At 37.5% G+C, this 15,108-nt stretch overlaps 1 protein-coding gene across 9 annotated transcripts in view; it reads left to right on the top strand.

The window, feature by feature from the left end:
- Positions 1-15,108, top strand: part of ASB3 (ankyrin repeat and SOCS box containing 3) — a 116,400-nt gene that overhangs the window by 94,503 nt on the left and 6,789 nt on the right. For all 9 annotated transcript variants that reach the window (XM_011281017.4, XM_011281018.4, XM_011281016.4 and 6 more), the window contains one exon: positions 2,863-2,996. In XM_011281017.4, coding sequence (XP_011279319.1) covers positions 2,863-2,996 — 134 coding nt within the window. The remainder of the gene's footprint in view (positions 1-2,862; positions 2,997-15,108) is intronic.

The following is a 15,108-nucleotide window of genomic DNA, read 5'->3' as shown; positions in this document are numbered from 1 at the left end:
AAAGAGTTGAGAAACAGTACACTACAAATTATTTTGAAGTAATTTGTAAAACTTTCAACTGTCTGGAGGGAGAATGCCAGTTGTATATATTTTACTCCAACGGAGTAACTTCAGTCACTTTATATTCATTAGAAAAATACAATGGAAAATTTCACTTTAGCAATGAAAATGCTTAACATGGTCAAATTTTTGTTCACTGATCTTTTATTGAATGGATAAAGCTACTGTTTATGCTGAATATGATAAATGTTTTGCTTTCTTTGATCAAATTTACATTCAAAGAGCTGTTTCAAGAAAAATTCTCCCATAAAAATTCCAGTATGTTGTTAAAGTGGATTTTGGTTGTATCTTATTTATATCACATGTAAGTCTGTTGCTTAATCTTTGTCATGTAAATTATAAATGTCTTTCCTAGTATTGCTTGCCTTAAACAGTTTTAAAAATGTATCTCACTGAATAATTGCCTGTCACAATATAATCTACAGAGTTGAAATATTTTTTCAACTTTGAATGCAAGACTAGGTCCCCTCCCTACCCTTGCCCAAATGTAATGGGTGAATAATAGGAAGTAAATGTCATCTGTGCATTTAGTTGATTAACTGTCACTCGTTTATGATTGTACAACTGCTTTGTACAATGTAATGGTCAATGTAGTACACTAACAATACATTTTTAGTGGCATTATCAGCATTGGTAGAATCAACTCACCATTATATTAACTAAAGCTGTATAAACAGATTTATTTCTCGTGTGTGTGTTTAGATAACTGCATAAAAATGACTTTGTGTTTGGTCACAGTGAGACTTAAAGCACACTTAAGCAGAAAAATGAAATCATTAAAAAAGAAATAAGGAGCCAGAATTAAGTAACCTTTGTTGTGGGGTACTACTAGAATGTTAAGGAGATTGTTTGCCTTTGAGTATATTGTACCATTTAATGTATTCTCAGTATTTCTTGATAAGTTGTGATTTTACTGAGAGCTTCCTAAGACATAAAATGTTTTCCCAAAGCATTTTGTGCTACCCTTCTTTCTTATGTATGCTTGCATATTGGAGAATTAAGAATTGGGGAAATGATTTTCATACTCTCTAGTCCTTCATTTCAAGGACACTTTGACTCTGAATTACAAAATATAAGTTGTCTTTGAGATGACAAGTTGAGAGTATTATTCAGTTTCTTTCCTTTCCTTCTATTTTTTCCCCTTTTTTAGTTCTTGCTCAGTAACATCTTTAAAAAAGCAACCTTGAAAATAATTTCTGAAGTAATTGCCAGAAGCCCTAATCATTTTATTTTCCTTCCAACAATGCAATATTGCAGGGGAGTATTTAGTTGAGTAATGGGTAATCTTGTAACAAGATGGGTTATCTTGTTAGAATTTGGAGTTCTCTTTAAGATGTGACTAAATTTCGGGGTGCCTGGGTGGCTCAGTCGGTTAGGCAACTGACTTCGGCTCAGGTCATGATCTCATGGTTTGTGGGTTCGAGCGCCACGTCAGGCTCTGTACTGATGGCTCAGAGCCTGGAGCCTGCTTTGGATTCTGTGTCTCCCTCTCTCTCTGTTCCTCCCCTGCTCGTTCTCTGTCTCTCTGTGTCTCTCAAAAATAAATAAATATTAAAAAAAATTTTTTTAAGATGTGACTAAATTTCATGTGTACAATGTTTTAAGGCCTACAAAAATGCAATATTGAAAATTTCAATCCAGTTTTAGTAATATCAAATATTTGTGCAACATTTTATACTTTTCAAAGTATGTTTACTGTATTGTTTCATATTATTTTCTCAAATATTCTCCTGAAATAAGTTAAGTATTATTTGCATTTTTGAGACTGTGGTCTAGGGCTTGAAGAATTTAGACAATATGTTTGTAAGTAGTAGAGGTGGTATTAGAAACCAGAACTTTTCGGGGCGCCTGGGTGGCTTGGTCGGTTAAGCGTCTGACTTCGGCTCAGGTCATGATCTCATGGTCCGTGAGTTCGAGCCCTGCGTCGGGCTCTGTGCTGACAGCTCAGAGCCTGGAGCCTGTTTCAGATTCTGTGTCTCCCTCTCTCTCTGCCCCTCCCGTGCTCATGCTCTGTCTCTCTCTGTCTCAAAAATAAATAAACGTTAAAAAAAATTAAAAAAAAAAAAAAAAAGAAACCAGAACTTTTCTTAGAACAGTGCTCTGTCCAGTAGGATTCAGGTGCTTATAAAATCTGGGGAAGTCTCTTTTGGCTGGGTTGGTAGAAAATTCAGTATTATTTTGAAATACTAGAGGGAGAACTTGTTTCTCTTGAACACTTTTCAGTCCTTAAGGACAAAAGTTGTTTTAGTACATCTTTTAGAACTGACTATACAGTGCGGAAGGTTCCTACGGGGTAACAATTGCCCATCCCTGGGAATTGGACAGAAACAAGCCATCTCTCCCATATACTCAGTTGAGTGATAGCTTTGGGTGTTTTGGGCTTTATCCTTTTAGGACTGTTAAGTTGTGTGTCTATAAGGATGACCACTTGAAGTGTTTATAGCAAGAGATTCCAGTGGGAAGAGATAATTGACAAATCCACTGATGATACTGGTGCCTCTCTTTTTCTTACCCCTGCTGCTGAGGAATGGGAAGGAGAATTCCTGTCCTCTACAGAAGTAGAAATTCTCTTGTCATCTAGTGGACAAGGACACACACAGTCCATTCATTTTCTTATAGGAACCTGTAAATTATTATTCATATCCATTGAACTTACCTCCAGTTACATGAATGTTTTCTGTGCCCACAGTTTTCACTCTTCCTGCTATACTGAAAGGTTGCAAGAATAACTAAGTGGTGTTTGTAGGATGAACCCTTGGCATATTTTGTGTCTGATGGTATGTTAACATCTTGCTAATACAGGATTGACTCAGTCAGTGATGACATCCTTATCTTCACTTTGGAGTTTACTAATTGGAGGACACTTCCTCCAGCTGTTGAAAAGATGATTTCTACTCGTGCCTCACACTCGTCTCGGGCTCTGCAGCAGCATATTGGTAAGAAAGTTCGATTTTAGACACATTTCACTACTTTCTCTTCTCTTTAGCTATCTTATAAGTGATTAGAGTCATTAAATTGGGCATTGTTTGCATTTTCTTTATGTGGGGAAAGGATGGGGCTGTGGTGGTGGTGTGGTGGTGGATCATAGTAATTTTCTTCAATGAATATCTTATCTGATTTGATAAGTTTAGCCTAAGGAGCATATAAAGAAAAGCAGGTGTTTATTGATATTTTTATTTAATGGTGTCCTTTTATTTCTAGTAAGGATTATGTAAACAAAAGTGAGTCCTAAAAATGTTGTTAGTGAATATTTAGTTTGTGGGCAGAAAAATGCTAACCGTTTATTTGTTATTACCACCCTTTTTTTTATACCTCTTACTTAATGCATGCCAGTGTGTTGGCACAATATAACTATCAAGGTGAGCTGGGTGAAAATTCTGTGAATTGATTGATACTTTATTATTATTTTTTAATCCTTTTTAAAAAATATTTATTTTTCAGAGAGAGAGAGTTCAAGCAGGGGAAGGGCAGAGAGAAACAGGGACAAATGATCTGAAGTGGGCTGTGCCCTGACAGCAGAAAGCCCAATATAAGGCTCACACCCATGAACTGTGAGATCTTGACCTGAGCTAAAGTCCCAGGCTCAACCTATTAAGCCACTCAGGTACCCCTGATTGATAATTTAAATGACTGTTTTAAAACAAATTCTCCACTTACTTTCACTTATTAAAAATTTTTTAAGGCTAGTTAAAAAGCATGAAGTAGAAGGGGTGCCTGGGTGGCTCAGTAGGTTGAGCGTCCGAACTTCGGCTCAGGTCATGATCTCTCAGCTTGTGAGTATGAGCCCCACATTGGGCTCTGTGCTGATAGCTCGGAGCCTGGAGCCTGCTTCGGATTCTGTGTCTCCCTCGCTCTCTGCCCCTAGCCCACTTGCATTCTGTCTCTGTCTCTGTCTCTGTCAAAAATAAACAAACATTAAAAAAAAAAAAAATTAAAGCATGAAGTAGAAGATCTTATGCAAGGAAGCCAGCTTAAACTAAACATAATAATTGTAATTCAGATTTAGTTTACTTTAACTATATTTTGTTAACCAGATTATATGTCTAAAGCTAGGAAAATTTTTTCTTCTCTGCTATTTTTGCATGAAATGTAGCTCTTCATAAAACATGTTGAATAGGTTTTTAACAAGTGAACTTAATGCATATGTAGAAATGTGTCTTGTAATCTCTTGGAAAATTACATTTAAGTAGATTTTCTCAATCAAAAACAGACATTCAGGAAAATATGCTCTTGAACTGAGGTGTATTCAAACTCTTAGAGAGTTTGCTGTTGAAGAAAAAAGTAATCTGTTTGGAGTCTGAGTGTTTTCATACAGAATGTCTTTAATGATAATGTTGGAAAACTCACTTGCATTTAATTCTTAATGTTGAGAATTGCATCTTTTACTAATTATGTATCTGAAGCAGTAGAGAACAAGTATCTATTTAAAATAGATAGAATATGGGACAATGGATTTGGGAACAAAAGTCAAATGAGGGAGCATATGCCAAATGGGAAAATTATTGCAGTGTATCAATTAGTAAAGATATGTGAGAGTTTACTCTGAAGACTTTAACATATGGTAAGTTTGTCCAGATGAAGGTAAAAATTGTTCATGAGTGCATTACCCTCCAGTAGACTAAATCCATCAAGGGCTTCTTGTTTAATTAGGCACTAGGTAGAGCTTGGGTAGGGTAATAATCATCATCTCTTAAGAGCATTTTATTTTGGCTACAGATTTGCAAAAGTCTTTCTCAGAGGTATTAATGTAGCTCATGCTTTTCTGGTCTATTTCTCTAGCCGAGACCTCTTTTCTTGATTCCATTCCCATATATCCAACTGCCTTATGGACATCTCCCCTTGGTATCTCATATTTTGACATATCTAAAATTTGAACTTGTCATTTTTCCTACTAGTCCTGCTGTTCCTTCTGTATCCTGGCTCGAGAAGTGAAATGGTTTGGGAGTGCTAGTTACCCAGAGAGTGAGTTATCCTTGGCAGCTCTTTATTACTTGTCTCATCCATAGCAGTGGTGCCCAACAGGGATGATTTTGCTCCTGATATTTGGCAATGTCTACCAACATTTTTTGGTTGTCATTACTGGTGAGGGGGCTATTGCCATCTAGCATGCAGAGGCTAGGGATGCTGCTAAACATCCCACAATCTGCAGGGAAGCCCCCCACGACAAAGAATTATCTGGTTTCAATGGTCAGTAGTGCTGAGTTTGAGAAACTCTGATCTACATTGTCTCTTGGGTTGTCTGGTTTTAAGAAGGCCTTTTATTCCTATTATGGAAAGCCTTTTTTAAACCCTGCTCTTATTGCAGGCTACTTAGGAAAAGCTTGTGTTCTTCCTCCTAGTTATATTGATCTCTCAAGGTATTCTGTATTGGTTCCTCTTCTGCAGATAATGGGAACCATAACAATATTGGATTTTAGTAGGGCTGAGGGGAAAAGATATGCCCACCTACTCAGTTGTCTGAATTTCTCTTCCATTCTGTAGTTCAAGGCTCTCTCTCTTGATACACCCAGCTTTCCTCTTTTCCTTCAATTTTCAGGACACTCCATTCGGTATAATGGTTAACTTTATTTGGATCTTGAGCTGCAGGACTTTCGGTGAGCAGAAGCATGGCTCATCACCAGTGAGAGTGAGCCCAGGAAAGCAACTCTTTAACTACCTCTCTAAATGTATGAGTCTCGCTTTCTCTAATTATTTAACATGGTAGCAGAAACTATGTTCTCAATATATTTAATTTTTTTTTTGAAAAGATACTTCTTGTAGCCCAATACCTATTAGTAAGCCCCTAGATAATTTCCTCTCCCTAGCTCCTTTAGGTTTACCAGTATCTATCCCAAGGAAAAGATTTTCTCTATTTTTTTTTTTTTTCTAGGCCCTTTTCAAGTCTTTGGAATGCCATATCCTTGGTCAATATTTTCCTTTCCTTACCTTTTACCTTTTTCCTCCATAAAGAAATAGAAGCTTGCTTTGGTAGTTTGCAAATAGACAACTAGTCCCTTGTTCCTCATGTTTTTATCATGAAGTTAGATTTGTCTTCAAAAAGATTTTTTTTTTTTTTGCATCAGAAAGGAAATGTATACCAGGTACTGACTGTTTGCATCTTTAATGACAATTTTTTATAATCATGTGCCTTATATACATACCTCTTAGAAATATCATTTTAACCACATAGTAGTAGACTTCTTCATAAAAAAATCTGCCTACCTCTGGCCAGCTGTCCAAGATAAAGTCTAAGTAATTAAATTCTTAGGGATAAAAGCACTTGGCTTTAGTTCATCCCCACTTTAATGATCAAATATGTACAATTCTATCCATGGTATTATATGAATCTGGATTCTGTAAAGAATCTAAAAGGGCCCCAGGAAACTCTCTTGATCTATTCATTTCAATGTTCTGCTTTGTTCTAAAAAGGATTTTAAGTCGTTTATACATGTAGATTATCACAAAACAGTAAGACGTTAAAAGTGGAAGCAAAAGAAAAATGAAAAGTAAACTTGGGGATGGATTTAAAATGGTGTCAGGGAAAATATAGCATGGTAATCTGAAACGTGCCTGTGGACAGGCTGTAAATTTGGTTCTGACTGAACTCTCTAGTCATTGACATTAGGTTACACAGATTACATAAGATAAACTTGTTACTACTCACAAGTACAAATATTCTTGGATGTGGTAATGACAGTTTCCTAGAAGTTGTCTTTTAGACTTGGTTTCTTGGGGACTTTATTTTACCTTACCAGTCTTCAATGTGGACTGTTGCTATCATTCTAACCTATAATTCAGTAAAAGTAGTTCTTAGGGATCAGTATGGTGTCATCTAGGTACTGGGGTATCTGTGACTCTGACTTAACCAGGGCTAGATTTATAATATCTGGAGGAGTGGGTGACCTGTATGTACTTTGAGCACTTCTCTTTAAATACTGTATTTTTCAACTCAATATTTTATAAAAGTTTAAGTAATCTTTTTTTTTTTTTAATTTTTTTTTAACATTTATTTATTTTTGAGACAGAGAGAGACAGAGCATGAACGGGGGAGGGTCAGAGAGAGAGGGAAACACAGAATCTGAAACAGGCTCCAGGCTCTGAGCAGTCAGCACAGAGCCCGACGCGGGGCTCGAACTCACATACCACGAGATTGTGACCTGAGCCGAAGTTGGACACTTAACCGACTGAGCCACCCAGGCGCCCCAAAAGTTTAATCTTTACACCCCGTGTGGGGCTCGAACTCATGACCCCAAGATCAAGAGTTGCACAAAACTCTTTGGACTGAACCAGCCAGGTGCCCTTCTCAACTCCAGGTTTTGTTTATTTGTTTGTTTTGTTTTGTTTTTAATTAAGTAATCTCTACACCCATCATTGGGCTTGAGCTCACAATTCTGAGATCAAGAGTTGCAGCTAGAGCCAGCTAGGTACCCCTCAACTCAATTTTTATTTTTTTCAATTAAAAAAATTTTTATTTTATTTTATTATTTTTTTTTTATTTTAGAGAGTGAGAGAGAGCATGGGGGAGAGGGATAGAGGGCAAGAGATAGAACCCAAGCAGGCTTCATTCTTAGCCCAACACCTGACACAGGGCTCGATCCCACGACCCTGCGATCACTATCTGAGCCTAAATCAAGAGTCAGTTTCTCAACCAACTGAGCCACACAGGCACCCCTCAACTCAAATTTTAATATTAATAGTTAGCAATAAGTCTAAAATTATACTACCTAAGAAGTATCAGAGTGCAGCTATTTTGTGTTGTAGATTCAGTTGAGAGCGCATTTTTAAGAGGAATAGTTGAGCTTTGAAGTAGAAGCAAAACAAAAATGGAAAGTAGAGGCTGATTTGTGATGGGCTAAGTATTCTATTTGTGCAACCCATGGAATATTATGAGGGCTTCTTGCTAAATGTGGTAGGCTGAACAAGTATCCACAGCCACAGTTTCCTTTGAAACTTTGAGCAATGCTTGTAGTTTGGAGCAGTGTCCCTTATTCCTGTACTTTTCCTGATAAACCATTGTAGTAAGTACAAGCTCACTACATGTAGCAGCTTATTTTAAGAGATTGTTATATTTGCAGTTACAAATTGAGGAATAACTACCAGAAACAATTTAAGTTTAGTCATAGTTTATTATAATCTTTTCTGGTCAAAATGTTTTCTCCAGCTTTATTGATATAATTGACATATAACATTGTGTGAGTTTGAAGTATACCTTTTTGATAATAATTAACTAGCATTCTAGTTGTCTACTCAAGCCATTTCTAGTTTAAGGTAATAAAATGTATCCAGTTTTCAGAGAATACTTTTCTGTTATCTATAGCAATAGCATGTATCTTGTGCAAAAGATAAATTTTCTATCTTGAAAGATACATCTTTCAAGATGTAACCCCCCCCCCCCCTTTCAAATTTTTATTTAAATTTCAGTTAGTTAACATACAGTGCAGTATTGGTTTCAGGAGTAGAATTCAGTGATTGACCCATAGATACAACACCCAGTGCTCATCATAGCAAGTGCCCTCCTTAATGCCCAACCCCCATCTAGCCCATCCCCCATCTACCTCTCTATCAACTCTCAGTTTGTTCTCTATCTTTAAAAGTCTCTTATGGCTTGTTTCCCTCTCTCTTTTTTCTCCCCCTTTCTCCCCACCCCCATATGTTCATGTGTTTTGTTTCTTAAATTCCACATATAGGTGACATCACATGGTATTTGTCTTTCTCTGACTGATTTTGGTTAGCAGGATACAGTGTAGCTCCATCTTTTTTTTAGGTTTGTTTATTTTTAGTCATCTCTACACCCAATGTGGGGCTCGAATTCATGACCCAGAGATCAACAGTCCCTTGCTCTACTGACTGATCTGTCCAGGCACCCCTCAAGATGTGTCTTCTATATCATTAAGTTACTTGTTAAAAAGATGGGAGATGGGGCACAACCTTATTTCAGGCTGATGGAGGAGCTAATGGAGGTAATTTGTAACTGCAAATATAACAGTCTCTTAAAATAACTTTTTACATGTAGTCAGCCTGGTGTACTTACTATAATGGTTTATCATTCTACTTTGACTCTCATGGTAGTGATATGGTTCAGTTTTTGCATGGACATCAGGCAAAGTTAATAAAATAGTTAAAAATTGGAGCTCTGGAATTGAATAGACACACCTCCACTACTTTCTCGTCTTAGAGAAGTTACTTACATCTCTGAGCCTTGGTTTCTTCAGCTGAAAAAAGGGATAATAATAGAACCTACCTCATCATTTTCACAATGGATTTTGTCATTTTGGCAGAGACAGACCTCAGCTAACTGAGTTCTGCTTCATTTTACTCTTCCTTGGAACAGAGGAAGATTGCATTTTCCAGACTTGGTGATCATGTGAATGCTGTAAGCAGTCAAAGATCACTGGATGTGAGCTCTCTATGCTCCCCCTTCTCGCTGAGGAAGTGTGCAAGCCATGTTTGAGATGGTGGTGACACATGGTGGAAGTTACCTGAAACACTGAGATGTCATTTCAGGACACCTGCCCTAGAGAATCACCTGGCCTGAGGATGATTTTGCATGAGGCAGAAATAAACCTTTGTTGTGTTAAGATACTGGTTTTGGGGCGCCTGGGTGGCTCAGTCGGTTGGGCGTCCGACTTCGGCTCAGGTCACGATCTCGCGGTCCTTGAGTTCGAGCCCTGTGTCAGACTCTGCTGACAGCTCAGAGCCTGGAGCCTGCTTCCGATTCTGTGTCTCCCTCTCTCTCTGCCCCTCCCCCATTCATGCTCTGTCTCTCTCTGTCTCAAAAATAAATAAACGTTAAAAAAAAATTAAAAAAAAAAAAAAAAGATACTGGTTTTAGGATTTATATGTTACCATAGCATAACCTAATGGTAACCAAGTTAACCCATAACCAAATTCTGTCCCCGAGTCCATGACCAAGGAAAAGTCAACAAAATGTACAAGTGATGTAGTGATATACTTGGTAATGAGTATTTATACAAATGCTCTGTGGTAGCATAGTTCAACTAAAACCACCTGCTTATTTTATTTTATTTTATTTTATTTTTTTAATTTTTTTTTCAACTTTTATTTATTTTTGGGACAGAGAGAGACAGAGCATGAACGGGGGAGGGGCAGAGAGAGAGGGAGACACAGAATCGGAAACAGGCTCCAGGCTCTGAGCCATCAGCCCAGAGCCTGACGCGGGGCTCGAACCCACGGACCGTGAGATCGTGACCTGGCTGAAGTCGGACGCTTAACCGATTGCACCACCCAGGCGCCCCACACCTGCTTATTTTAAATAGTGATTTGCAAAACCCCATCTTGCAGTTTTTAGGTAAAATGTTCAATAAATTGAAATGTCTCTAAATTTGGTAGGGATTGAGAAAACATGTGGAGGAGAGAGTTACCCTTTTAAAACTACAAGAAAAATGGGGGCGCCTGGGTGGCTCAGTCTGTTAAGTGTCTGACTTTGGCTCAGGTCATCATCTCAGTTTGTGAGTTTCAGTCCCGTGTTGGGTTCTGTGCTGACAGCTCAGAGCCTGCAGCCTGCAGCCTGCTTTGGATTCTGTGTCTTCTTTTTTTGTTCTTACCCCACTCATGCTCTCTCTCTCCTTCAAAAATAAACATTAAAAAAAATTTTTTTTTAACTACAGGAAAAATGGCCACAGGGGCTGTGCCCACAGAATTAATAAAGCTCAGTATTTGGTGAGACTCAGAAGCCCCTATTCACAGCGGATTTTAACTCTAGAGGCATTTCCTCTGGTTAAGACATTATCACTAAGAACCCCAACACTAGTTGCCTTTTATCTTGAAAAATTAAACATGTGATCTTCTATTTATAGAGTAGGAAACTTGACCTCCAAGATTCCAGCCATATTGTTGGCCTTCATAAGTTCAGAATCATGCCTTGATTAAACAATATCCTATAGACTGCCCTTATTGTTAGATTTAAGAGCCAGACTTAGTTTTTTTGGGGTTTTTTTAGTGAGAAATTTATAGTTAACTTAAAATTTTAACAAGGTTCCATCTGCCCATTTATAATTTTAGCTTCACACAGCCTCTTACTAATCCAAGTATAGCTACATATAGCTTCTTACTAATCTGCATGGCTGTGTGTGTGTGTGTGTGTGTGTGTGTGTGTGTGTGTTTGTGTTTGTGTGGTGGAGAAATTCTTACTAAACTAGGTACTAATGGGTTGTATCCATAGTTGCTGGGATGTTTTGCTATTAAAATTTTTCTATGTTGTCAGTAGTTTGTTGGTAAGCTAAGAGACGGAAATTGCCTTAGAGCAATTAAAACAGAATTTTTAAAAGTATTCTAAGTATCAGGTCACCAATATTATTTGAAAGACCATCTTACTCCTGCTAGGGACATACTGCATTGGATATGCATGTGGGCAGACACTGGGGACAACTGTATACCAAATGAAACAAAAAACTATTTTCTAGACCCAACATGTCTATTTTAAGGTGGAAAGACAATTGGAATAGAAGGTTTAAACTCCTGATAACTTGTTCATTTATGAACTTTTAATCACTCAATCTATAATTTTAACTAAAATTAGTTCCAAGTATGGAACTTCAGTGAAGAGAAGCTATCATGTAAGTATTTCTCTAAGTAGACATTTATGAATCTAGCTGTTTATATCCCTTAATTCCTTAGTGAGTGGGTTCTTTAATTACATGTCAAGTATGTATTAGACATTGACAGAATTTATGAATGAAAAAATAAAGTGAGCATAGTTCTTTAGTGGAATGGCTAAAGGGAATGATGCAGGGTCATAGCAGAATTTTTCTTTTTAAGTCGAGAGAGGCTTGAACACCTTTTATAGATTGAAGGATCTCAATTTGTAAAAACACAACAACAACACTAGCTTAACTATTTGAGATAAAAGCGATATTTATGAAATAAGGTTTCAGATAACCCAGAGGGAGATGGGATTCGCCTCAAAGAGGCCCATTTCTTTGCAAAGAAGAATGAAGATGGGGTAGTTCTAGATAATATTATAGCTGGAGAACTAGGCCCTCAGGGAGAGAGGGCCCTGAAGACCTCCTGTTTTACTTTGAAGTAGGAGGGAAATCTTGCAGATGAGACTGAAGTGACAATTGGGTGGGGACCTGATAGTTGAGAATGGTGGTTGTGGGAAAGGAATGAGGGCCAGGGAAAGAGGTGTATGCAACCCTACAGACCTCATAGAGGTTGCAAGTGGTACTCGTTCATATGGTTATGTGATCATTTCCCCCAGCATTGCTTCCCTTTCTCTGTGTTGAGGTGCAGAAAGAGAATGTTTAGATTGATCCTAGGGATTGTCAGAGCAGAGACGGAAGAATTGAGGATGATTAAATAACATAAGGGATGGGCTCATGGAATCTGGTCTGGTCAGGAAAGGAATCAGGAAAGGAGGGGACCTGATAGACTAGTGGCAAGAGGAGTCACAGGACCTGATGTCTCCAGGACATTAAAGATTGGGTGTAATAGCGGTAAGGGAGAGTGAAGTCTGGAAGGATAGTGTACGTTGGAATTTAGAGACCCAAAACCATGGGCCTGGAAGTGGTGCAGAACTGTGTGAATGCTACATTTGCCTCCTAGACTTTGTGGTAGATGTGATGGGGGTGGAAGAATGAGAAAATTCTATTTGAGAAATTGGTCAAGGAAGTGATTTCCCTGTGAGGACAAGAAGTGGAGAGAGTTTTCTCTACAGTGTTCTAGATGTAGGAAAGTTTGTGGTAGAATGGGGGTTCCGGAAGACTTTATGGAAAAATTTTAGGACAGTTAAAATTTGCTTTATAATATTGAGTTTGATTTTTTCCTGTTGTCTCCCCTAAATGGAGTAGGGAAGTAAAGAATGGATTTTTATTTTCTAAGATTCTGAGACCATGATTCATTCTTTCATCTGATAACCATAGGAAACTGCTTAGGCTAGATGTTTTTACTTAATTTTCAAATATTCCGTGCTCCAGAGAGGCATCTTAAAGGTGGGATACAGGAAGATATAATTGATTATCAATGATTAAGTTCCCTTCCATTTTGTCTTTTCTCTACTGGTGAAGTAGTTTTAGTTTTTGAATTGAATTTTTGTCTTTTTGTCTTTTTTCCCTCTTAACACACATGGTCCGATGCTACATATCCGTATGGGTTAGGTCAAGTACTTCCCAAAACGAGGTGTGTGGTGGGACTGACCATGCAACCACATTCATTTGCTTTAATGAATTGTAGTTAATGTGTGGTCATTCAGTAGACTTGTGATTACGTTATCCAATTCTCAAAAATTGATCAAGCGGCTTAAAAAGATTGCTGCCTGGGGCACCTGGGTGGCTCAGTTGTTTAAGCATCTCTCTCTTGATTTCTGCTCAGGTCATGATCTCATGGTTTGTGAGTTCCAGCCCTCTGTTGCCTCTGTGCTGACAATGCAGAGATTGCTTCAGATTCTCTTTCCCCTCTCTGTGCCCATCCCCTGTTCGCACGCCCTCTCTCTCAAAATAAATACATAAACATTAAAAAAAAGATTGACACTTTTAAAGAAAGAGCGTTTTATGTGGATAATACTTAAGGTACAAATAACCATAGAGCTGTACCCCTGCTCTTTATCACATAGCCATGTTCTCTGATTAAAAATAATGACCACCTGGGGTGCCTGGGTGGCTCAGTCAGTTGAATGTCCAACTTCAGCTCAGGTCATGATCTCACAGTTTCGTGGGTTCGAGCCCTGTGCCGCACTCTGTGCTGATGGAGCCTGGATCCTACTTCAGATTCTGTGTCGCCCCACCCCTCCCCTGCTTGTACTCTCTCTCAAAAATAAATAAACATTAAAAAACAAAACAAAACAAAACTTGATGACCACCTAATCTGAGCTGACAAGAATTTTAGAAATATCAAGAAAAGTATTGAAAATACGGTTCACCGTTAGTAATGTTAACAGTGAGCTTTGACCTTAGTATGTAGCATGCCTTGAAATATTAGGTAATGAAAAAAGTAATAATCAGCAAGACACTCTAAGCCATGAAGACAAATCTGTGACTTTTTAAATCACTTTTTAAGTCATGATGTTCAATCCATTATTTTTACAAATTTTACTAAACATGATGATAAATGCTTACAAATCTTTTGAAGTTTTCTTAATCATTAGTGAAAAGGCAAAAAGTCACATACTATTGGGGAAACATGTTCTTGCTGCCACAGTAAAACTGGCTAGAATAATATGGGACAGAATAAAACCCATTCCTTGTTAGCTAATAATATTCAAAGGGGCATAGATAATACTGTTAAAGAGTTAAAGAGTCAAAAATCATTCTGCAGGTAGGAAGTATGGTATACTAAGTTGGAGGTATACTAATTTATTATTATAAATATATTTATAATAGGTCTTGGCTTAGGGTATTTGTGAAGATTCTGTTTCAGTAATAGTTAACTTTTCTGGGAGCCACTAAAGGAAATATGTACCGGAATGGATATGTTTATAACAGTAATGACTTATTTAATAGAAAAATGTTTTTTGGAAAATCTGTAAGAATGGCTACTGATGGAGTGGCTTACTTTTCTGTAGATGTTAGGAAATAGAGATAACATCATTCATGAAATGAGTTTATTGCATCATTACTGGGCTAATACAGGAAAGGAGTTGAAACCAGAATAGCACAAAGTAATACCATGGTGGACAACTTCATAAAAACTTGACTTTTGAAATATATTAGAGTCTTTGTAGTACTTTATAATGAGATGGGAGAAACCACGATTATTTACACATACAGAAGTGTGCTCATTCTCTTGGTGTAAGAGTCAAACTTAAAGATGGATTATATAACTGGGTTTTTTTGTTTGTTTGTTTTTTGTTTTTTCTAAAATAGCAATGTTCCAGTCTCCTGAACCAAATTCTTTTTCTTGGTGATAAATAGGTGTCAGTAGTGTGAAACCTAGTACATATTTTTTAAAAATTCTGTTGATTTAAGGTAAAGATGACATTTTAAATGAGTGAGAAAGAAACCACTTTCTGAAAGAAATTGCTCTGGGGAGATGAGTCTGAAAACATCCTGGGAAGTACTTCTATTGTATGTGCTTTTCTTGCCAAAAACAATGTGTCACCTAGAAAAACTCTTA

This window comes from Felis catus, chromosome A3 (assembly GCF_018350175.1).
Source record: "Felis catus isolate Fca126 chromosome A3, F.catus_Fca126_mat1.0, whole genome shotgun sequence".
NCBI lineage: Eukaryota > Metazoa > Chordata > Mammalia > Carnivora > Felidae > Felis > Felis catus.
Note: the sequence above shows the minus strand (reverse complement) of the source record. Positions and strands in the feature narration are given on the sequence as shown.